Source organism: Ceratotherium simum, chromosome X, assembly GCF_057802395.1.
Source record: "Ceratotherium simum simum isolate JZ-2026a chromosome X, ASM5780239v1, whole genome shotgun sequence".
NCBI lineage: Eukaryota > Metazoa > Chordata > Mammalia > Perissodactyla > Rhinocerotidae > Ceratotherium > Ceratotherium simum.
Window position 1 is genome coordinate 70,064,185 of NC_141940.1, and position 26,636 is coordinate 70,090,820.

The 26,636-nt window shown below is 35.7% G+C and overlaps 1 protein-coding gene across 2 annotated transcripts in view; it reads left to right on the top strand.

The window, feature by feature from the left end:
- ABCB7 (ATP binding cassette subfamily B member 7) overlaps positions 1-26,636 on the top strand; it is a 125,487-nt gene that overhangs the window by 48,961 nt on the left and 49,890 nt on the right. For both annotated transcript variants that reach the window (XM_004442186.3, XM_087426646.1), the window contains exons 2-3: positions 19,822-19,899; positions 21,957-22,043. In XM_004442186.3, coding sequence (XP_004442243.1) covers positions 19,822-19,899; positions 21,957-22,043 — 165 coding nt within the window. The remainder of the gene's footprint in view (positions 1-19,821; positions 19,900-21,956; positions 22,044-26,636) is intronic.

Sequence of the window (26,636 nt, forward strand, 5' to 3'; positions counted from 1 at the left end):
AAGGTGATAAATAGCCACACAGAATCATACAATTGCAACTCTGTATCAGAATAGGTTGGTAAACACTTATTATAACATAAAGGTTAAAGAGAAGAGAGTTGTTAAAAACAATTGTAACCACTTTAATTTGGTACCTAACTCACAACATAAAAAGGGATAATTTGCAACAACAAAACCATAGAAGGGGAAGAGGAAAAGGATAAAACCTATATGGACAAATGAAGATAAGATGCTATTAGCAGAAAAAGGACTGTTTTATCTATGAGACCTTTTATACAAATCTCAGAGTATCCAAAAATAAAAATTCAGAGCATAGACGTGAAACATCAAAAAAGAGGAAACTGAGAAACACATCACAGAAAAACACCAAACTGAAATGGCAGACAGGAATATAAACAAAAAGAAACAATGGAAATATAGAACACCCAGAAAACAAAAGATAAAATGGCAGTGTTAAGTCTTTGTATTATCAGTAATCACTCTAAATATAAATGGATTGAATTCACCAATCAGAAGACACAGAGTGGGGGGACGGTGTCACGATGTCGGCATAGGCAGACTCTGAACTCACCTCCTCCACCGGACACAGTGAATTTACAACTACTCTTGGGACAATTACTCTTAAGAGAGAACTGAAAACTGGATAAAAAGAACCCCCATAAAAAAGGACAGTGCTGACAAAGGTGGAAGAGGCAGAAATTCCTTTCTGGAGAGAAAAAAGCCACCTTCTAGCCACAATGCTTCACGGCCAGCCGGGAGCAACCTTAAGGTGCAAAGCCTTCCCTGCACGAGTGCTATCTGAGCGGGGGGAGTGTTACCACAATAAGCAGCTTTTGGAGTCAGCATAACTGGGACAAGTGTCATAATACCTGGCTTTGCTGACTGTTAACTACAACGGGGGATACCCCAGGAAAAGCTGTCAGACATAAGGAGAAAAAAAAGCCTGCTCTTAAAGGGCCCATGTACAAATTTACTCATTTAGGAAAGCAACCTAAAATCACCAGAAGGTGCACAGTGCTTTGGTGAAAAGAGACTCACCTGATAGGCTCTGGGTGCATCTTGGTGAGAGATGAGACCTCTCCTGGGACTGAGACATTGGTGGCAGCCATTACTGTGACCTAGAACAGGCGAGTTGACACAGACGCTGGCAGGCGCCATTGGAGTTCCTCCCCTTCCTCCCCTGGCCTGTTAGCATAGGGATCTGCCCCACCCATTACAGCACAGCCAGTGTAGGCAGCACACCCAATGAACTGGGCCCATCCAACAGCAAGCCCTCAGGCAACTTGTAGGCCCACATAGGTGGAGTGCCTGGAACCTCTGCAGCTGGGCGAGTGGGTCCGCCTCTGTGGGGCAGGGCATACAAGAGGGGCGAGACTGCCTTGGTGGAGTGTGTGGGGCCTCTGCTGTGGGGTGACTGAGTCCAGGTCAGTGAGTCAGGGCACACACATGGGGCAGGACTGTGTTGACAGTGTGTGTGGCCCTGTGGGCAGTGGGGCCTATCAGCTGCAGCAGACTTGTGTTTCTCAAACAGCCACATAGGGCATTGGCCTCACTTTCCAAAGTCTGAAACAGCTTGGTGCTCCTATGCCTGGGGCTGGCCCCACTCAGCTGTAACCCTGAGAGAGCTGACAACAGCCTTGCAGACCAGAGGCCTACAGCAATTGTGAGCATCTAACCCTAGTAACCAGCCGTACTGGGGGCCTACTCACTTAACAGAAAAACTGAAATAGGAATGTGCTATTAGATGTTGCAGCAAACTGTGCTGGGGCTCCCCACACCCGATAAAGTGACTGAGAGGACCATAGCAGCCATATACAGCTGAGCCTTACAACCAGCCATCCAGGGGGACAGCCTAGCCTCCCCAGGCACATGCAGCAAGAGCAACCCTTCCATAACAGAAGGACACATGTAGCCCACACAGGGGATACTCCTGGAACATTTGGAACTGGTGACAAGGGGGAAGCACACTGCTGGGCCTCATAAGGCATCTGTTACATAAGGCCACCTTTTGAAGATCGGGAGATGTAGCTGACCTACCTTATAAATAGGTAAAGCCCATAGAAAGAGGCAAAATGATGATAGAAAGGAATACGTTCCAAGTAAAGGAACAGAATAAAACCCTAGAAAAAGAACTAAGTGAAATAGATAAACAATCTACCTGACAAACAGTACAACCTAAAAGTCTAAAGGATGCTCACTGATTTTGGGAGAAGAATGGATGAACTCCATGAGAACTTCAACAAAGAATTGGAAAATGTAAAAAAGAAGCAGTCAGATATGAAGAATACAATACTGGAAATGAAAAATTCACTAGATGGACTCAAAGCAGAGTAGAGGATATAGAAGAATGGATCATTGAGCTGTACAAAAGACTAGAGGAAATCACCCAAGCTGAACAGATAAAGGAAAAAAGAATTAAAAAGAGTGAGGACAGTCTAAGGGACATCTGGGACAACATCAAGCTCCCTAACATCCATGTTATAGGTGTCCCAGAAAGGGAAGAGAGAGACAAAGGGGCAGAGAATCTATTTCAAGAAATAATAGCTGAAAAGTTTCCTTACCTAAGGAAGGAAACAGACATCCAGGTACAGGAAGCACAGAGAGCACCAAACAAGATAAACCCAAAGAGACCCACACCAAGACACATTACGATTAAAATGTCAAGAATTAAAGATAAAGAGAGAATCCTAAAAGCTGCAAGAGAAAGGCAACAATTTACATACAAAGGAAACCCCATAAGTCTATCAGCTGACTTCTCAGAAGAAACCTTACAGGCTAGAAGAGAGTGGAATGATATATTTAAAGTGCTGAAAGAAAAAAACCTACAGCCAAGAATACTCTACCTGGTAAGATTATCATTCAGAATGGAAGGAGACATAAAAAGTTTCCCAGACAAGCAAAAACTAAAGGAGTTTATCACCAACAAACCAGCTTTACAAGAAATGCTAAAGGGACTTAAGTGGAAAAGAGAAGACCACAAATAGGAATAAGGAAATTATACAAAAAAAAAAAAACCCTATAAAATCAATGGTAAATGCAAATAAACAATAATGGTAGTAGACCAACCACCTATGAAGCTAATATGAAAGTCAAAAGAGAAAAGTACTAAAATCATCTGTATCCATGATAAGAGGGTAATGGATACACATGCACAAAAAGAGTTTAACTATGCTATCAAAAACATAAAATGTGGGAGGAGGGTCGTAAAAGAGTAGAGCCATCAGCAAGAGGTCAAACTAAAGAGACCATCAACTTAATACAGATTGCTGTACACGTAGGGTATTATATATGAACCTCGTGGTAATCACAAACCAGAAGCCTATAATAAATGCACAAAAAACTAAGAGAAAGGAAGTCAAATATAATACTAAAGAAAGCCCTCAAACCAGAAGGGAAGAGAGCAAGAAGAAAGGAACAGAGAAGAACTACTAAAACACCCAGAAAAAAAGTAACAAAGTGGCAATAAGTACATACTTATCACTAGCCACTTTAAACGTCAGTGGACTAAATGCTCCAATCAAAAGGCATATGGTGTCTGATTGGATAAAAAAACAAGGCCCATATGTGTGCTGCATACAAGAGACGCACATCAGAAGTAAAGACACTCACAAACTGAAAGTGAAAGGATGGAAAGAGGTACTCCATGTAAATGGCAATGAAAGGAAAGCTGGGGTAGCAATACTTATATTGGAAAAAATAGACTTTAAAACAAAAACTGTAACAAGTAACAGAGAAGGGCACTAAATAATGATAAAGGGAACCATCCAACAAGAAGGTATAACACTTGTAAATATCTATGCACCCAACACAGGAGCACCTAAATATATAAAGCAATTATTAACACACATAAAAGGAGAAATAGACAGTAACACAATAAAGGTAGGGGACTTTAACACTCCACTTACACCAGTGGATAGATCAACCAAACAAGATCAGTATGGAAACATTGGACTTAAACAACACGTTAGACCAGATGGACTTAATAGATGTATACGGAAAATTCCATCCCCAAACCACAGAATACAAATTCTTTTCAAATGCACATGAAACATTCCCCAGGACTGATCACATATTAGGCCACAAAACAAGTCTCAATAAATTTACGAAGACTGAAATAATACCAAGCATCTTTTCTGACGACATTATAAACCTAGAAATCAACTACTGGAAGAAAATCAGAAAAGCCGCAAATATGTGGAGATTAAACATGATGCTACTGAACAATGATTGGGTCAATGAAGAAATCAAAAAAGAAATGAAAAAATACCTGGAGACAAATGAAAATAAAAATACGACATGCCAGAATTTATGCGATGCAGGAAAAGGGGTTCTAAGAGGGAAATTTATAGCGATACAGGCCTACCTCAACAAACAAGAAAAATCTGAAATGAGCTATCTAACAGTGCACCTAAAGGAACTGGAAAAAGAAGAAAAAACAAAGCTGAAATTCAGTAAAAGGAAGGAAATAATAAAAATCAGATCAGAAATAAATGAAATAGAGACCAAAAAAAAAAAAAAAAGAAAAAAATCAATGAAACTAAGAGGTGATTACATGAAAAGTTTGAAAAGATAAACAAAATTTACAAAGCTTTAGCAAGAAGTACCTAGCATAAAAGACAGAAAGCTCAAATAAAGAAAATCAAAAATGAAAGAGGAGAAATTACAATGGACACCTCAGAAATACAAAAGCTTATAAGATAATACTACGAAAAGCTACATCCCAACAAATTGGATAATCTAGAAGAAAGGAATAAATCTTAGAATTATATAATCTTTCAAATCTGAATCAAGAAGAAATAGAGAATCTGACCAGATGAATCACCAATAAGGAGATTCATATAGTCATCAAAAACATAGCAAAAAATAAAACTTAAGGAACACATGGCTTCCCTGATGAATTTTACCCAACATTCAAAGAAGACTTAATACCTATCCTTCTCAAACTCTTCCAAAAAATTGAAGAGGCGGAGAAGCCTTCCTTAACTCATTCTATGAAGCCAACGTTACACTGATACCAAACCAGACAAGGACAACACAAAAAAAGAAAATTACAGTCCAATATCACTGATGAACATCGACGCAAAAATCCTCAACAAATACTAGCAAATTGTATACAACAATACATTAAAAAGATCACACACGATGATCAAGTGTGATTTATTCAAGGGATGAACGGAAGGTTCAACATCCGCAAGTCAATCAACGTGATACACCACATTAACAAAATGAAGAATCAACATCACATATTCATCTCAATGGATGCAGAGAAAGCATTTGAAAAGATACAGCATTCATTTATGTTAAAAACCCTGAATCAAATGGTTATAGAAGGAAAGTAGCTGAACATAATACAGTGCATATATGACAAACCCACAGCTCATATCATCCTCACTGGAGAAAAACTGAAAGCTGTCGCTCTAAGAATAGGAACCAGACAAGGATGCCCACTGTCTCCACTCTTGTTAACATAGTATTGGAAGTCCTGGCCAGAGCAGTCAGGAAAGAAAAAGAAATAAAAGGGATCCAAATTGGAAAGGAAGAAGTGAAACTGTCACTATTTGCAGATGTCATGATTTTACATAAAGAAAACCTTAGAGAATTCACCAAAATTTTTACAAACAATAAATGAATACAGTAAAGTTGCAGGATACAAAATCAACATACAAAAATCAGTTGCATTTCTATACATTAACAATGAAGTACCAATAAGAGAGATTAAGAATACAATCCCATTTACAATTGTACCAAAAAGAATAAAATACCTAGGAATAAACTTAACCAAAGAGGTGAAGGACTTGTACAATGAAAACTATAAAACATTGTTGAATGAAATAGAAGAAGACACAAAGAAATGGAAAGACAGTCCAAGCTCTTGGATTGGAAGAATCAACATAGTTAAAATGTCCGTACTTCCTAAAGCAATCCAAAGATTCAGTGTAATCTCTATCAAAGTTCCAATGACATTTTTCCAGAAATAGAATAAAGAATCCTAAAATTTTTATGGAATAACAAAAGAACCTGAATAGCCAAAGGAATCCTGAGAACAAAGTACAAAGCTCGAGGTATCACACTCCCTGACTTCAAAATATACTACAAAGCTATAGTAAACAAAACAGTTCAGTGCTGGCACAGAAACAGACAAACAGATCAATGGAACAGAAGTGAGGACCCAGAAATAAACCCTCACACCTATGGCCAGCTAATTTTTGACAAGTGAATCAAGAACTTACAGTGGAGAAAGGAAAGTCTCTTCAATAAATGGTGTTGGGAAAACTGGACTGCCATATGCAAAAGAATGAAAGTAAACCACTATCTTACACCGTACACAAAAATTAACTGAAAATTGATTAAAGAGCTGAATATAAGACCTGAAACCATGAAACTTCTAGAAGAACACATAGGCATTACGCTCTTCAACATTGGTCTTGGCAGCATATTTTCAAGTACCATGTCTGACCTGGCAAGGGAAACTGTAGAAAAAATAAACAAATGGGACTACATCAAACTAAAAAGCTTCTACACCGCAAGGAAACCATCAACAAAATGAAAAGACAGCTTAACAATTGGGAGAAGATATTTGCAAATCATATATCTGATAAGGGGTTAATATCCAAAATATGTATAGAATTCATACATCTCAACAAAAAAAGATTAAGAACCCAATTCAAAAATGGGCAAAAGATCTGAACAGACAGTTCTCCAAAGAAGATATACAGATCACCAACAGGCACATGAAACTGTGTTCAACATCACTAATTATCAGGGACATGCAAATCAAAACTATAATGAGATATCACCCCCCACCTATCACAATGGTTATAAAGAAGGCTACAAGACAGGAAATAGTAAATTTTGGAGAGTATGTGGAGAAAATGTTACTCTCATACACTTCTGATGGGATTGCAAACTGGTGCAGCCACTATGAAAAACAGTATGGAGATTCCTCAAAAAATTAAGAATGGAAGTACCACATGATCCGGCTATTCCACTGCTGGGTATTTATCCAAAGAACACTAAAACACAAATGCGTAAAGATACATGCACCACTATGTTTTTGCAGTGTTATGCACAATAGTCAATACTTGGAAGCAACCTAGGTCCCAACAAGGGATGAATGTATAAAGAAATTGTGGTATATATACATAATGCAATACTACTCAGCCATAAAATAGGATGAAATCTGGCCATTTATGACAACGTGGATGGACCTTGATGGTATTATTCTAAGCAAAATAAGAGGGAGAAAGTCAAGTACCTTGTGATCACACTCATAAATAGAAGATAACAACAACAACAAACTAACACATAGAGACAGAGATTTGATTGGTTGTTACCAGAGCGGAAGGGAGGAGGTAGGAGGGTGAAAGGGGTGACTAGGCACGTGTGTATGGTGATGGATTGTGAGTAGTCTTTGGGTGGTAAACATCATGTAATCTACACAGAAATTGAAATATTATGTACACCTGAAATTTATATAATGTTATAAACCAATGTTACAATAATAACAAAAAATTAACCGTTTATGTTACAAAAGAAAAATAGACACAGAGTGGCTGGATGCATCAAAAAACAAGACCTGAAAATATGCTACCTCCAGGAGAACCATCTCAGCTCTAAAGACAAACATAGGCTTAAAATGAAAGGGTGGAAGATGATACTCCAAACAAATGGCAACCAAATGAATACAAGAGTAGCCATAGTGTTAGCAAAAAAAATAGACCTCAAGCCGAAAAAGATAAGTGACAGAGATGGACATTATATAATGTTAAACAGGACAATCTATCTAGAAGACATATAATTTATTAATATATGTGTACCTCACATAGGAACACTAAAATAAGTAAAACGATTATTAACTGACCTAAAGGGAGAAATTGACTGCAGCACAATTATGGTAGGGAACTTGAATACCCAATTACATCAATGGATAGATCATCCAGACAGAAAGTCAGCATGGAAACATTGGCCTGAAATGAAACATTAGACCTGATGGACTTAATAGATATACATTTAATATTCCATCCCAAAGCAGCAGAATAAACAATCTTCTCAAGTGCACATGGGACATTCTCAAGGACAGACCATATATTGTGAAAAAAAAGAACTCTCAATAATTTTAATAAGATTAAAATTATATCAAGTATCTTTTCTGACCACAATAGTATGAAACTATAAACCAAGTACAAGAAGAAAGGTAGAAAAGTCACAAATACATAGAGAATAAACAGCATGCTAGGGAACAAATATTGGATTAGTTAAGAAATCAAAAATTACCGGAGAAAAATGCAAATGAAAATACAACATACCAAAATCTCTGGGATGCAAACAACTGGTACTGAGAGGGAAGTTTATAGCAATACAGGCTGACCTCAACAAATAAGAAATATCTCAAATAAATAATCTCAGATTGCACCTGACGCTAATAGAAAAGGAATAACAAGGGATGCGCAAAATCAATAGAAGGAAGAAAATAATAAAAATCAGAGCAGAAATAAATTTAAGTAGAGGCTAAAAAGACAATAGAAAAGATTAATGAAACTTAGAGTTGGTTTTTTGAAAAGATAAACAAAATTGATAAACTTTTAGCTCGACTCACTAAGAAGAAAAGAGAGAAGGCTCAAATAAAATCAGAAACAAAAGAAAAAATTACAGTGCATGCACAGAAATGCAAAGGATCATGATAGAATACTATGAAAAGCTATATGCTAGCAAATTGGATATGATATGGATGAATTCTTTGAATCATATAAGCTTTGAAAACTGAGTCAAGAAGAAATAGAGAATCTGAATAGACCAATCACTAGTAAGGAGATTGAAACAGTAATCAGAAATCTCTTAAAAAAACAAAAGTCCAGGGGCCAGCCCCGTGTCATAGTGGTTAAGTTCGCATGCTCCTCTTCGGCGGCCCAATGTTCACAGGTTCAGATTCTGGGCATGGACCTATGCACCACTTATCAAGCCGTGCTGTGGCAGGCGTCCCACGTATAAAAGTAGAGGAAGTTGAGCATGTATATTAGCCCAGGGCCAATATTTCTCCACAAAAAGAGGAGCGTTGGCAGCAGGCATTACCTTAGAGCTAATCTTCCTCACCAAAAAAAAAAAAAAAACTCAAAAGTCCAGGAGTGACATCAGCATCATGGCGGAGTGAGCTCTTCCCTTAGACTTTCCTCGCTAAGATACAATGAAAAGGACATTCATAAACCAACAGAGGACATTCACACAACACAAAAGACGTCTGAGAGACCCACACAGCCATATGTCTGAAGGTAAAGGTACTGGACCCCCTGGGAGGAAGTGGAAGGAGGTAAAGGGATCTCCTTCCCCAAACAGTGACCCTGTGTGGGGGACTGCTCACAGCTCTCAGAAAAGACGGGGGAAAGGCAGCTCTCCACAGGAAAGCCTTTGCTCTCCTAGTGCTCTCACAGCCCATGGGAAAGCCCCATACCGAGGAGGCTAAGCTGTGGCCGTAGTGTCTTCATGAAGCCAGAACCCCAGGAGGGCAGATAGTGAGGGCAGAGGCAGAACGCCCCCAGGAACATGCATGTGAAAGGTAGCGCCCCTCCCCCCTGCCCAGTGCTCCAGCTCAGCCTTTGGGCCAGAGCGCCTTCACATACGTTAGAAAAGCATTAGCTAGAGACTCCAGAGATTGTGGCAGGCTCAGAATACACAGCTCCTGACCCCCTCCCTGTGTTGGCAGGTGGAATCTGTGACCAAATACTATTCACTATGCAAAGGCACAAATCCATGCCGTAAAACAGTATGAAAAAGTATATTAATACTCCAGAAGGAAAATGAGAAGCACCCAGAAATCAATCCTGAAGGCACATAAATTTACAATCTAAATGACAGAGAATTCAAAATAGCTATCATAAAAAAACTCAACGAGCTACGGGAAGATACATGTAGATAGTTCAATGAAATCAGAAACAAAATTAATGAACAGAGGGAACTCTTCACAAAAGAGAATGAAACTATAAAGAAAAATCAATCAGAAATCTTGGAGATGAAAAACACAATGGAAGAGATAAGGAAAAGTCTGGAATCCCTGAGTAACAGAGCTGTTATTATGGAGGACAGAATCGGCAATTTTCAGGATAGGAATATCGAAATGTTTCAGATGGAGGAGGAGAGAGAACTAAGATTAAAAAGAAATGAAGAAATTCTCTGAGAAATATCCAACTCAATTAGGAAATGCAACATAAGGATTATAGGTATTCCAGAGGAAGAGGAGAAGGAGAAAGGAGCAGAGAGCTTTTTCAAAGCAGCAATAGCTAAGAACTTCCCAAACCTGGGGAAGGAGCTGGAAATACAAGTAAAAGAGGCTAATAGAACTTTTAAGTATATCAGTGTAAAAAGACGTTTTCTAGGGCGTATAGTAGTAAAACTGGCCAAAGTCAATGACAAAAAATATTAAGGGCAGCAAGGCAGAAGAAAATAATGTACAAAGGAACCCCTATCAGGCTTTTAGCAGATTTCTCAGCAGAAACAATACAGGCCAGGAGAGAGTGGAATGATATATTGAAAATTCTGAAAGACAGAAACTTTCAGCCAAGAATACTCTATCCAGAGAAAATATCCTTCAGATATGATGGAGAAATAAAAACTTTCCTGGATAAACAAAAGCTAAGGTTCTAACAAACAAAATAAACAAAAGCTAAGCTAAATATCACAATCAAACCTCCTCTACAAGAAATGATCAAGAAGTCCCTGATACCTGAAACAAAAAAAGAAAGGGGTTACAAAACCTTGATCAAGGAGATAAATAGGCAGACAAAATCAGAAAATTGCAGCTCTCTATCAGAACAGTTCAGCAAACAATGATAACATTAAATATAAAGGGAAGGAAAACATCAAAAATAACTATAATATGGGCCGGCCCTGTGGCTTGGTGGTTAAGTGCGCGCGCTGCGATGCTGGTGGCCCGGGTTCGGATCCCGGGTGCACATCGAGGCACCACTTCTCCGTTCATCCTGAGGCCGAGTCCCACATACAGCAACTAGAAGGATGTGCAGCTACGACATACAACTACCCACTGGGGCTTTGGGGGGAAAAAATAAAATAAAGAAAATCTTTAAAAAAAAAAAAAAAAAAAAAAATAACTATAATATCTTCATTTTAACTGCAGACTCACAACACAAGATGGAATACGTTGTGACAATAATAACTTAGAAGGGGAAGAGGAAAGGGATGGAATCGGCTCAGATTAAGGAAATAACAGTATCAGAAAATGGACTATCTCATCTGAGATTTTTAATACAAACCTCATGGTAACCACTAAACAAATTATCAGAACAGAGACACAAATGATAAATAAAGAGGAAATTGAGAAGACCATCATAGAGAACTACCAAGCTGAATTGGTAGTCCAAAATACATGGGATGAGAAACAAGAGAAATAGAGAACAACCACAAAACAAGTGATAAAATTGCAGCATTAAGCCCTCATATATCAATAATCACTATAAATGTAAATGGATTGAATTCTCCAATGAAAAGACACAGGCTGACTGGATGGATTAAAAAACAAGACTCAACAATATGCTGCCTCCCAGAAACGCATCTCAGTTCTAAATTCAAACACAGGCTCAGAGTGAAGGGATGACACATGGTACTCCAAGCTAATGGCAAACAAAAGAAAGCAGGTGTTGCCATACTTATATCAGACACAGTAGACTTCAAGGTAAAACAGTCAATGAGAAACGGAGGGACAGTATATAATGAGAAAAGGGACACTCCACCGAGAAGACGTAACACTTATAAATATATATGCAGCCAACACAGGAGCACCAAAGTATAAAAAGCATCTATTAACAAACCTAAAAGTAGCCGGCCCTGTGGCGTAGTGGCTAAGTGCGCGTGCTCTGCTGCTGGCGGCCCGGGTTCAGATCCCAGGCGCGCACCGACACAGCGCTTGTCAGGCGATGCTGTGGTGGCGTCCCACATAAAGTGGAGGAAGATGGGCATAGATGTTAGCTCAGGGCCAGTCTTCCTCAGCCAAAAGAGGAGGATTGGCATGGATCTTAGCTCAGGGCTGATCTTCCTCACACACAAAAAAAGAAACCTAAAAGGAGATATTAACAACAACACAGTGATAGTAGGGGACCTTAACACCCACATCAATGGATAGATCATCCAGGCAGAAAGTTAACGAGGAAATAGTGAAATTAAATGAAAATCTAAACCAGATGGACTTAATAGATATATATAGATAACACTCCATTCAAAAAGAGCAGTATACACATTCTTCTCCAGTGCATGTGGAATATTCTTAACAATAGACCATATGTTGGGAACCAACGAAATCTTCAATAAATTTAAGAAGATTGAAATCATATCAGGCATCTTTTCTGACCATAACACTATGAAACTAGAAATCAACTATAAGAAAAAAACTGGGAAAGTGACAAATATGTCGAGACTAAACAACATGCTACTGAACAACCAATGGATCATTGAAAAAATTAATGGAGAAATCAAAAAATATCTGGAGACAAATGAAAATGAAAATACACCATTAATAACTCATGGGTTGAAGCAAAAGCAGTCCTAAGTGGGAAATTCATAGCAATACATGCCCTCCTTAACAAACACAAAAAACCTCATATAAGCAATCTAAAACTATACCTAACAGAATTAGAAAAAGACAAACAGAGCCCACAGTCAGCAGAAGGAGGGAAGTAATAAAAAATAGAGCAGAAATAAATGAAATTGAAACCAAAAAAACAGTAGAAAAGATCAATGAAACTAAGAGCTGTTTCTTTGAGAAGATAAAAAAAATTGACAGACCCTTAGCCAGACTCACCAAGAAAAAAAGAGAGAAGGCTCAAATAAATAAAATCAGAAATGAAAGAGGAGAAATTACAATGGATACCACAGAAATTAAAAAAAAAAAAGTCCAAGACTAGATGACTTCTCTGGTGAATTCTACCAAATATTCAAAGAAGATTTAATACCTATCCTTCTCAAACTCTTACAAAAAGGTGAAGAGGAGGAGACACTTCTTAACTCATTACGAGGCCAACATTAACCTTGATACGAGAAAACAGACAAGGACAACGAAAAGAAGAAAATTACAGGCCAGTATCGCTGATGAGCACAGATGGAAAAATCCTCAACAAAATATTAGCAAACCAATACAACAATACATTAAAAGGATCATATACATAATCAAGTGGTCTTTATTCTAAGGATGCGAGGATGGTTCAACATCTGCAAATAAATCAGTGTGGTACACCAGATTAACAAAATGAAGAATAAAAATCATATGACCATCTCAATAGATGCAGAGAAAGCATTTGACAAGATTCAACATTTATTCATGATAAAAACTCTCAATAAAATGGGTATAGAAGGAAAGTACCTGAACATAATAAAGGGCATATATGACAAACCCACACCTAACATCATATTCAGTTGTGAAAAGCTGAAAGCTATCCCTTTAAGAAGAAGAAGAAGACAAGAATGCCCACTGTTGCCGCTCTTATTCAACATAGTACTGGAAGTCCTAGTCAGAACAATTAGGCAAAAGAAGGAAATAAAAGGCAACTGAATTTGAAAGGAAGAAACTCACTATTTGCATATGACATAATTTTATATATAGAAAACCCTAAAGAATTCGCCCAAAAACTATTGGAAATAATAAACGAATGTGTTAAAGTTGCAGGGTACAAAATCAACATGCAAAAATCAATTGCCTTTCTTATTCACTAATGGTGAACTAGCAGAAAGACAAATCAAGCACACACCCTCATTTAAAATTGCAACAAAGAGTAAAATACCTAGGAATAAATTTAACCAATGAAGTGAAAGACCTGTACAGGGAAAAGTATAAAACATTGTTGAAAGAAATTGAAGAAAACACAAAGAAATGTAACAATATTCCATGTTCATGCATTAGAAGACTTTGCGTAGTTAAAATGTCCATATTACTTAAAGCAATCTACAGATTCAATGCAATTTCTGTCAGAATCCCAGCGATATTTTTCACAGAAATTGAACTGAGAAACCTAAGATTTATATGAAACAACAGAAGATCCTGGATAACCAAAGCAATCTGGATTAAAAAGAACAAAGCCAGAGGTATCAGACTCCCTGATTTCAAAGTATACTACAAACCTGTAGTAATCAAAACAGCATTGTACTGTCAGAAAAAATGACACACAAATCACTGGAACAGAATTGAGAGTCCAGAAATAAACCCACATGTCTATGGACAGTTGATTTTCAACAAATGACTCAAGAACATCCAGTGAAGAAAGGAAATTCTCTTCAATAAATTGTGTTGGGAAAATTGGACAGCCACATGCAAAGGAATGAAACTAGAGCATCGTCTTACACCATACACAAAAATTAACTCAAAATGGATTAAGGACTTGAATGTAAGACCTGACACAATAAAACTCTTCAAAGAAAACATAGACGCTATGGTCTTTGACATCAGTCTTAGCAGTATCTTTTTGAACATGTCTTCTCAGGCAAGGAAGCAAAAGCAAAAATAAACAAATGAGACTACATCAAACTAAAAACCTTCTACACAGCAAAGGAACCCATCAGCAAAATGAAAAGACAGCCTGCTGATTAGGAAAAGATATTTGCAAATCATACATCCAATAAAAACTTAATATCCAAAATCTATAAAGAGCTCATACAACTCAACAATAACAAAAATAAGCAACCCAATTAAAAAATGGGCAGAGGATCTGAACTGACATTTTTCCAAAGAAGATATACAGATGGCCAACCAGTACATGAAAAGATGTTCAGCATCACTAATTATTAGGGAAATGAAAATCAAAACCACAATGAGATACACCAAGTGTTGGAGAGGATATAGACAAAAGAGAACTCTCATACACTGCTATTGGGCATGTAAATTGGTGCAGCCACTATTGAAAACAATGTGGAGATTCCTCCAGAAAATAGTAGAACTACCATACAATCCAGCTATTCCACCTCTGGGTATTTATCCCAAGAATACGAAAACACTAACTTGAAAAGGTGTATGCACCCCATGTTCATTGCAGCATTATCTACAGTAGCCAGGACGTGGAAGCAATCAACATGCCCATTGGTGGATGAATAGATAAAGAAGATGTGATATATTTATACAATGGAATACTACTCAGTCATATAAAATATGAAATCTTGCCATTTGCAACAACATAGATCACCCTTGAGGGTGTTATGCTAAGTGAAATAAGTCAGACAGAGAAAGACAAAACCGTATGATTTCACTGATATGTGGAAGATAAAAAACAACAATGAGAAAGAAACACATAGATATAGAGAACACATTGTTGGTTACCAGAGAGGAAGAGGAGCAGGGGAGGGCACAAGGGGTAAAGGGGCATATTTGTACGGTGATGGAACAAAAGTTTACTTTTGGTGGTGAACACAGTATAGTGTATACACAAGTCGAATTATGATGATGTACACCTGAAATCGATATAATTTTATAAACCAGTGTTACCTTAATAAAAAAAAAGATAAAAATAATTGGTTCTGACGTCTTTTCTTACCTTTTAATATTCAGTCATTGGTTTTTATTGCCATGAATTTGGCAAATGCCTTGTAATACTTTGTTGCTGTATTAGCAAACAGCATGGAATCTGACACCACTTAGCTGAAACATATGAAGCAATGACCAAGTTTCATGATGACAACAATGTCATGATAAATGAGTTGCTTATCTGAGTTGGAACAATGTCTAATCTTACTTCACAGAAATTGCCTAAACAAACATAAATACTCTGTGAAGACTTTGCACTTCGTACTAAATAGGCCTTGCTGCTGGTGTTGTTCCCCCAGATATATGAAAATTTTGTAGGTAAAAGGAAAACTGGTTGAGAAAGAGGGAAATTCTGTAGATATTTTTTGTTCATGAGTTGGTTTTTTGTGGCTATTTTTTGGTGGAGGTGTTTTGTTTTGCTATGGCATTCTCAGAGTCCTTTGAGGCAGCAGGCAGGAATTTTAGAAATTATCTAGATCAGGAGTTGGCAATCTATGGCCCTTGGGCCAAATCCAGTATGCCACCTATTTTTCCAAGGCCTCTGTGCTAAGAGTTTTGTTTTTTTTTTACATTTGTTGATGATTGGGAAAACAATTAAAGAAGAATAATTTTTCAGTGACAGATGACAATTATATGAATTTCAAATTTCAGTGTCCCTAAATAAAGTTTTATTTGAACACAGCCACACTCATTCTTTCATGTATTATCTATGGCTGTTTTTGTGCTACAGTGACAGAGTTGAGTAGTTGTGACAGAGGTTGTATGCCTGCAAACCCTACAATATTTACTGTCTGGCCCTGTAGAGGAAAAAAAAGGTTTGCCAACCCCTGTTCTAGAGTCATCAGATTTTATAGTGATGGAGTTCAACCTGATGATTTTGTGTCTTAATGAATGAAGACTCAAGTGACATGAGCTGTCCAAATCCTTATGCTGTGCTGCCATTTATTCATTCTACAAGCATTTATTGAATGTCTAACACAATGAAAGGAATCCTTTATCCTTCAACTTTCAGCTGAGAAATATAATTACAAAATCTAAATCAGTCTACCATTTTATCTCCCTCTCCCCCCTCTTCCCTTTCTACCCCCTCTCACCCCCTCCTCTGTCGCCTGCGCTCTCTCCCCTCCTCTCCCCCACCCCTCCTCTCTACTCTTCTCCCCCTGTCCCTCTCTCTCCCTCTCAGGTAGTTTCTAGGCAGTTGGGAAGAAAACCAGGTTTAAATAACATTCATCTCAAACTTTTATACTTTTAAAGTAAGTTAAATGTAATTTTAAATTATAGCAGTTTGCCTTTAAAAATATATTGAGAGCTTAATTTTAAATGTTTTAGGTTTTGTAATGGTCAGATGATAATATTTACACACCACTATTTGATACTGTTAAGCATTACATACATCATGGATGGATAGTGGTAAGCTTAGTTTTGTTTCCAAAGCTTCAGGAATGCAGAATATATAATTGATTCCAAAATTTCTGATGGGTTGACAATTTATAAGTTGTTCTTTAATCTCTTTTTATTATTAGGTAATTCTTCAAGTGTCGTAAACACTGAGCATGACTTGATTTATGAAAGTTAACTATTGTAAAAAAGGGTGCAATCATATCTAGTAATTACTAAAGAAGTTATTTAATAGGACTATTTTTAGTAAAAATTAAATTTTTACCTTAAAGGGAGAATGCAATTGTAATGGAATAGGTTTCAACTTTATTAGCCTCCTTGCTTGGGTCTTGGTCTCATTTACATGGAGGTAGTTCTGTCTGCTAGATTGATGGTTTTAGTGTTCATTTTCATTTTATAAATATTTGTTGAATGTCTACACAGAGTAAGATACTGTGCCTATGTAACTGTCTATTGAGGATTAATATTTTTAATGATTAGTAGATGAATAGTGCTGATCTAAATTATTATTATTATGCTCAGAGGCCACAGAATGCTTAACTTCTGGGTTCTTCTAGAATTTCTTCTTTTTACGTAAAATAAACATGACTCTCCAGTGTAAACATTTTAACTTATCTGCCTCTTCATATAGACTGGGAGATTGTAATTTTTAGTATACTGCATTTATTTGGTATCTGGGCATATTAGTATATCAGTAATATATGGATTATTGCTGTGTTTGTCTTTGGAGGGATGGTGTTATAAATAAGTTCAGATGTTAGATTTATTGAAGAAATAGGTTATAATCTACTCAGTTAAGATTTTTAAAATCCAATTAATAACAGCAGCTTTTTCATTTCATTCCATAAAAATCATAAAATTTGAGAGTTGGAAGAGACCTTAGAGGGCATCTAATCCAACCCTCTAATTTCAAATCAAGTTTCACAGAATTAATCATCTTGTTTTCTCTTGTTTCCCACCTCCATTTTTAAGCAAAAGATTTTTTTTTGCTATAAACCCATCTTCCTTCAGGGTTTTAAAAGTAGAAATAGTCCCTAACTTACAAATTGCGTTGTATTTGAGAAGTGTCTGTAAGTTTGTTGTTTAGAACTCAAAACATTTTTCCATAGGAACAATATTTTAAATGGTGGCGGGACTAGCCCTCAAAAGGAGTTAACCCATTATATGACTTTTATTTTTCCTTTTGCAATGAAAGATATTTTAAATAATCAGTGCTGATTCTCTCTGGGGAACCAGGAGGGGATGACATTGTAGAGGAGCATATTGGGGCTTTCTTTTTGTTTGTTATTTCTTAGGCTGGATAGTGAGTACACTTTTGTTCATTATATTGTTTTCTAAATTTTGTATACCTCAAATAGTTCATAATTTTAACTGTGCTATTTTAGTACTAGAAGTTCAATTTGAATATGAGCATTTAAAAATTATTTACCTTGAATCCTAATGCTTAAGGGAAACGTAGTTTGATTAGAGAAGGATAAAGAGATAGCTAGAAATTCTGAAGGGGTTTTATGGATACTTTCAAGGGCTTAGATTTTATGGTACCTTGTCTTTATTTTGACCAATATCACTTAAGAATGTATGTTTTTGCTGTTACTTTAAGTGTATCACCAACATTCATCTTTTATGTATTGGATATATATAGGTATGGTTTGGAGAAAGAGGAAAGAAGTAGTTGGGTAGTCTTTTACTTGAGATAGCTGGGCAAATTTTGGAAGGCAAAGAAGATTAAATTGCATATGCATGTGCAAACGTGCATGATCTTGCTCGATATGCAGTTACGTGAACTGGGGGCTTATGAAAAATAGGAAAATGAAGGAGTAAAGCTTGTACAAGGTCTTAGTATGGAGAAAGGCGGTGAGGAAAGCAATTGAGTTAAGCACCAGAAAGGCATAATTGACAGTGGATGGGTTATAGAGGTTTGAGGGCATACATGGAGTGCTGTAGGAGCTGGGGTTTGGCAAGACAGTATGCAAACAGCCATTAGTATTTTTGAAATTTTTATAATTCAGAGACTGCCTTATATCTTTAAAAATATACATAAGCAGAAATCAACTACTGTTCATTACATTTTAGAAAACAACTGAATTAATTTTGTCAATAATTTGGTTAGCTTTTTTATATATGGAGGTTGTTTTTTTGGTTGATTTGATTTTTGCTCTGTTGCAGTGTACAACATTGACTTGTATATTCAGACATTAATCCGTTTGTACAACTCATTTATGGCTTAGGGAAAGCCCAAGTATTATCTGCCTTTGGGGTGAGACTTGACCTAAGAAGCAAATTTTTCCTCAGTAAATTGATGGTGCGTTTCAGAAGAATGTGTGTCCATTTGACAGATGTCTATCTGGTATTACCATGGACAGGTTCCTTATCCTGCCTTCCTTCAACTCCATTTTTGGAACATTATCAAGACAAAAAATTGGCTCAAGGAATCTTTCATTGGAGTCCATCAGCTAGTTACATAAAGTATTTGGCAAAACTAATCTTGTGACCAATATCTAGATTTAGCATTCAGATTAAGACTAAAGAAGGAACAGACACAAGGTAGAACATAATATAATACAGTAAAGGGAGTTAGTAAAGGGAGGAGTGTTTGAAAAGAGCGTAAAAGCCATTTAAGGAAGAAATGGGGTTGAAGACTTTGGCAGCTTTAAGAAACAAAGACAGAGAAACCTAGAGAGAAAGAAGGCAAAAAGAAAATACAATTTGACACTTTTAATGAGTAATATAATTTACTTTATACCTGAACCACAGATTTTATTTTTAATCTTTTTAGACATGTATTAAAAACATAGCCATCTCTCTAACATTGACTATGGTTTTATTTTTATGTATATTTATGTGCAATAAAGTAAATCTTTGAATATTAACTGTCCACTCTGAAACTTCTTCCCTCTTTTTTTCCTCTTCTGCAGATCCCAGAGTCCTTAAGACATACCACATGGCAGAGACTGGGGAAAGGCAATTCAAGACAGTTATTAGATGCCACAAGGGTAAGATTAAGCAGACACTTCTTCCACATATAGCTAGGAAAAATGTGCAAGCCCTTGGAGCATTTTCCAATTTATAGTACATATTTTATATTTCTCAAATAGTTTTCCTTTTCATATTTTTCTAAATACTGGCAAGATGAATAAGAAGGTATGTTTCTGCTCCTGGAAATGGAGAAAGAAATCTTGATATATTTCTGCCTCTGGAGAAATCTGTCTAAATCTCTTGAGATCGATGCCAACTAGAGTAACGTTTTCAGAAAGCTTTTATAAATGTAATGGCAGCTTGTTGACACTTAAATTTATCCTGGTAATTTCTATCTGATATATGGAATGCTATGTTTTTTAAGTGAGTAAAGTTTCTTTACCTTAGAAGATATTCAAATAGCAGAATATCAAAGGACTCTAAGCTTATTAGAGCACGTGGGGTAGGTGATGCTGAGTTTACATGTTGATGAGGGTTATTTTTCATTGATAATGTAAGTGAAAGACATTTTTAAAAATTATCACCGCTTTAAAATGAGACAAATAAATCTCCAAGATAGAAAAAGGCTAGAAAATTAGAAGATGGTCTAAATCCTGGGTACTTCTTTCATTTTTTCTTTCTGATTAACAATTATTTTCCGTTAAGGTATAAGGCATTGTTGTAATTCATACAGAGGCTATAGAAATGAATTAGATTTTCCATTATTAAATTAAATTTTTAAGTTAACTGAGAATGTTCAATCTTCTCATTGTTCATGACACCACTAAGTTTATTTATATTTTAATCTTCTGTTTTGTTGAAGACCTCATTATCTTGTGTGGTATTCACCAGACCCCTTGATATAACTTGTTGTTTAGTCCTTTAGAAAGAAAAAATGTTACAACAAGACATTGTCACACTAAAAATTACCTTTTGATGTTTTCCCTTTAAAAACGCTTTAAGATTGTTGATCTAAAAATCAATAACCCATTTATGGCAATTACTTTTTGTATCTCAACTGGTGAGAACAAGAAGGCACTTTTGCTTTTTATAATTCCATTTTCACAGCTTGGCCCAGAACTGATACTGTTATGATTCGGTATTGATACACATTTGTGTTTGTAAAGGACTGTGCCCTTGTTCATTAATTATTGATTATTGTGGCTGCTGAAGAAGTATTATTATATCCATGGACTTCATTAACTATTTTTTTAATTGAGGAAACACTTTAAATATTAGCAAGCCTAAATTTTAAGCCTGATCTTTACTATCTTGTTAACTATTATATTTTCTCAAATGATTTAATATTTCTTTTTCTCTAACCTGAGAAGTAATCTTAAGGCTTTTTAAAAAAATTGTAATAGGCAAGATGTTTGCATATTTTCAAGGCTGGTTGGGAGATTTGTAGATAGCTCTATTTTATAAACTAATCCAACAAGCTTTGAAATCTAATCTGCCGATATTCAAGACACTGTAGTATGTGCCATGGGAGATACAAGCAAGACTGTCCCTAATCTTAAGAAATTTACCATGTAATAGGAACAAAGCATGTATGCATATTACTATAGCATAGGATAAACTGTGAGGTATTAAAAAATACTTTGTATCTAAATATATATGTATAAGCCAGAATAATAAGAAAAATAATCAATTATGTAAAATCAACTATATTAAATTGTAAAGCAAAAATGTATACACATGGAAAGCAAATGAGATATACTTAATTAACTGTATAATATACTTTGCTTGCCAATGATAGAGTAACAGATTACACAGTACTATAGTAGCAAATGACAGTAAGAAAGCCAGTATAAGTCAAATAGAAGTGTAATACAAGTTAAATCTTTTAAACATTAATTTCAGAAGCTATTTAGAGAAAGTAACTTCTGTATGAGTACTTGTTATATCTCAATATTCTTTGTATAAATGTGTCTGTAAGCTAATAGGAAGATGTTTTGCTTTACTATGCTAGGCTAAAAGCTATGCCTCTGAATTTGTTTGGAAACATTCATTAGATTAGACTGTCTCAGTCAGATTTTTAAAGATCTGAAATTTTGTAGTAGCTAATGGACAGCTTGGTATCATCTTCAATTAGGCTCTCCAGGCATGGCCGCTGATAGAAAGGAGGACATGTTGGCATGGTCATGCAGGAGGAGGACTCCACACCGACCCGAAAGAAGGGGTAAGAGCCAATGACAAGTAACTGGAAATTCTTATAGATGATTTTGCTTATGTAGAAGATATATATATTCAAGATTATTATATTCAAGAATATTTTGATTGACTCATGTAACTGCAGGTTTTCTAATATGAAACCATATGAATTGACCACGGTTATATAGATGAGATTTTCTCAGGCTTAAACAAAAAATTTCATGATTGACAAAAAAAATAAAGTTAGTCATCAACCTAAACATTTTAGTTCTTTATTTAAAATAGCATAGGTTGAGGTTATTTGTTATGTAATCCAGCCTTATAAATAAATAGGTAAATTAGATTTAGCATTTATAAGTAATTTGTGTATGTTTTAAGGTTAACATTTTCCCTTCTATACACTTAGTTTAGAAAGATCTTAGAATGTCCCTTAGTTTCATGGTAAATCCTCCATCTACCTGATCCATTTATTTAATTATCCATATTCTTTATCATCGTCATTATTATCAGCATACAGGCAAGCTAAACCATAGGGCCACTGAAATCAAAAGATTTGATTGTACCTTTTCTAAGTGAATGAAAATGTCTTTGGGATACTGTTATACAGTTCTCCATCTGGCCTTCCTCTGAGCTTACCTTTGTTTTCTCCCCTTGACTTTACTCAACCAATATATGTGTGATATCTCTAAGTAGAAATGATATTTTTAGGGTTATTGGCAAGTGAACAAATGTTATGAAAAAGTGCTCTCTCAATTGTAGAGAGATAAATAAATATTAGTTATTTTATTGGTGGGAGTCGATTGGTAAGAAAAGCTTTCCAGTGCTTTTCTCCCTGTTTCTTTAATCCCCAGTGTAGCTCCCTTCTTTCATGGAACTCAAAACACATTGCATTCATGTTTCTATCCCATTTTTGTATATTACTATTCTTCATGGCTGTCTTTAGAAAAAGCAAAGTATTATAAAATAAAATTTAAAAATATTAATAGAAATATTGAGATTTGTTTATCCATTTATTAGTCTTTGGTATGATATTTGCCAGCTTTCAGGATTGTCTGTCATCAAGACCTCTTAAGGATAGTTGCAAATAATGCTCTAAACACACCAAGAATATGGTGACTAATAAAGGAAAAGCGGTCACTTCTCTTAGACTCAAGCAACATAAACTTCAAGATAGTTTCTTTATTCTCCAGTAAAATAAAACGAAGTAAAAACCATTGTAATACTTTATATTTGGTCTCTCCTTTATCTTCTGTTCCCTGCAATCTTTGTCTGACTTTAGCCTTGTTAGCTAAAAGGAATCATTGAGTAATAGAGCTTAAAGGCCACATCAGAAAAGAGGCAGTATGGAGTTGTAGTTAAGAGCCTGAGCTCTGGAGCCAGACTGCTACGATTTAAATCTTGGCTCCATCACTTCCTAGTGGAATGACTTTGAGCAAGTTCTGTGTGTATCAGTTTCTTCATCTGTAAAAGGGGGTGATAATCATTCCAAAGGAGATTTAAATGAGTTAACTCTTCACACCATATAAAGCTCTTAAACAGTGCCTGGCACATAGTAAGTGTTCAATAAATATTAGCTGCTGTTACTATAAAGTGAGATTTTAAGTCCTATCCTCTACCATTATCTGTTCATTTAAAAAGTAAGTATTGAATACCTGCTTTGTGCATAACTCTATGTTAAGTACTGGAGATACAATAATGAACAAGGCACAGTTCCTGCTATCCAGAAACTTAACAGTTTAAATGGCAGAACGCCTAAACTACCATGTAGAAATTTTATCACTCTGACAAATTATAGATTTTACCTTATAACCAATTTAAATCTCTACTACTTTTATTTTTATACATTTCCACTTGTATGTTCTTAGCAACTATTAATAATCATTAATAATACTGCTCAGGAGGTATTTAAATCATCTTTTTATCCAGTGTGGCTATAGTAAGGGGATTATGAAAAAAAGAGTGGCAGTTTCAATATTTGGAAGCTCCTGTTTTTAAAATAGATGAATTAATTTGTTTATAATAGAATCTTCAGATTTTCAAAAGATTTTGGAGCTTTACTCCTGCATTTAAACTTTTTCTGTGGGCCTCTTTTGAGGAAGCATCTGTTAGTAAATTTAGTTAATCCTGTGCTCATAATAAGAGCATGATTAATAGTAAGATGTTGCTTGACACATTCTTTTTTTATGTTAGAAACATATCCTCATTCCTTGGATATAGTCAGAAGCTAGTAGTATTAAAAGAGAGATTAGTACTTACAGAGCAATCAGAGAGCTTTGGTATAAATCTTGATATAATCATAAGAAGTGAAACAGCAACTTGGAATATTAAAAATTGGAGGATTGGGGAGATAATGGAATAATGAATCTCTAGGCTTGTTAGAATGAGTGGACAAGAGTACGTGGATGACATGAAGAGGCTGTTTCCTAGCTCTGATTTCATCCATCATCAAGCAGCATTATGATCTTTATTTAATTTCTCAACCTGACTTCCCTTTGGGATAAAGAATTCACTGACTGGCCAGTGTGAATATCAGTGAGTTTGGTAGTTAATTTTTTTTTATTGTAAATTATTAAATTGACTATTGAGTACACATCCATCTCATATGTAGCATGAGCCATTTTTTCTTAGGGCCTTTTCAAAAAACTGCTAGATAAGCTCTTCATTGTGGTTTCAGACCAACAGAGCTTGGAAAACAAACCTTGAGGTGTAGAGAAAGGAACAATAATTGCGGAGTTTTTCCTGAAAATTAATATAATCTTTCCTCTCCCATTCGTAAACTCACTCTACTTATATCCCAAATAATGTGGGGAAAGTTTTCCAGTTATGCTCTGAATTTTTCCTATAGGTATCTATTTAACTTGCTTGTTCTTTGACCTAGCTTTTATCTAGCCACTTTTATCCATAACAGTATTGAAGTAGTGGTTAAAATTATTCTTTTAATTGCAGTTAGTTACCATTAGCTTGGATTGAAGAGACAGTTCTCTTCTCTGGACAGTTTGCTTATCCCTGAAATTGTGGCCACTTGAAATTCTCTGCTAAATTAGTTCTTTAGGGAGAAAACATTCAGCCTATATGCCACATTTATACAAAACAAATAGCTTCCAAAATTTTTTGGTATATTTTTTTCTTTCTCACCACAGGTTTTGCCCCCCAAGTAGTTTCTTTCTAAACCAATCTCTTGATTGTGTGAGTTAGAACATTTCTTGCTATTAAAATTTAGGAATGTCTCTAAAACCGGAATTCTTAGATAAATTCCTCATTATCTAAAGAAAAGGTGATTCTGCTACCTTTGTCAAAAGATCATTTTCTTTTTTCTTACTCTTTCATTTTCTTATCAAAACCCAATGGCGTTCACTCTCTTGAAAGGAATGAGCTCTTGGTGGAAAAAATTGCTCTTGCTTCAGTGCTCGACAGCCTTTTCTGGTGAGAGAGATGAAGTTACCAACCTGAGAAGCAAAACGTATTCAATTTGTTAATATACAGTTATCTTTAATAACTGAAAATTCTACCAAGTGAGCTGCTTCAGATGTGTTTTTATTTTTTTATTGTCCTTTTTGTGTCTTGTCCACATGGTTATTAGCTATAGGTATTCACATCCAGTGCTTATGCCTGTGAGCTACTGCTTCTCTCCCTCAGGTCATGCTGTTGAATTGAGCACTGCTGCATATAAGCAGTACAATTTGTGGCTTTCCAGTTATACCCTATTGAGTCAGATGCTTCCAGTTTTATTTGTGTGTTTGTTTTTGGCCCACCGTGTTGTGAGTGTGCTGTTTCAGCTCCCTGTGTACAAGTAGATATTCATTTCATTATTTCTTCTTATCTGTCTAGCCTCATAAGGCTTATGAAGCTATATATTAATATCAAATAAGTAAATATTTAAAAATCTGTCAAAAGTTGTGATGACTTAATAAATCAAGTATTAGGTATACCACCTGGATATTAATAATAATTTGTCCTCATGTGTTTAAGAAAAGATGAATTAATTCATTAATTGAATAAATATTTATTGAGCATTGTTTCTGGTATCAGTCAAATTTCTTTCTCTGGCACCTGCTTTTTTCTTTTGGTCCACATTGTTTTCAGTTACTTTCATCTCCTTTGACAGCTCTCTGATGTTTCCAAATCTTTTCTTCCAAACACATTTCTAGGAAAAAAAATACAATCCAAATTTGTAACCATTCAGAGGTCTTAGTGAACCAGTTTGAATTCCTTCTTACCCTTGTGTTTTCTTTCTGAATCTAATTGCTTTCCTTTATTATGCCTAGCTAATTCCAGTATATAGTTGAGACCTTTCTAAAAACTTTTATTCCTCATACTAACACAGTGGTAGTTTTACATTGTAATGGGGCTTAAAATGTCAGTTCCCTGTTTTGAATTTGAGGCTATTTAGCTACAGCAAGAATGCCACATTGTATATATTGTTAGCCGAGGAAGAAAATAGATTCACTCCTACTTTTACAGTCCTTTTAATGATATTTCTAGAGTGTTCAATTTTAGAGAGCTTTTGTTGTCATGATATAGTCATCACAGTTATGTTTTTAAAATAACTTTTAAATTCTGTTTACTGTGAAAATTATAAACAAAAGTTAGAGAATTTCATATTTTCTTCTTATGTATAAGG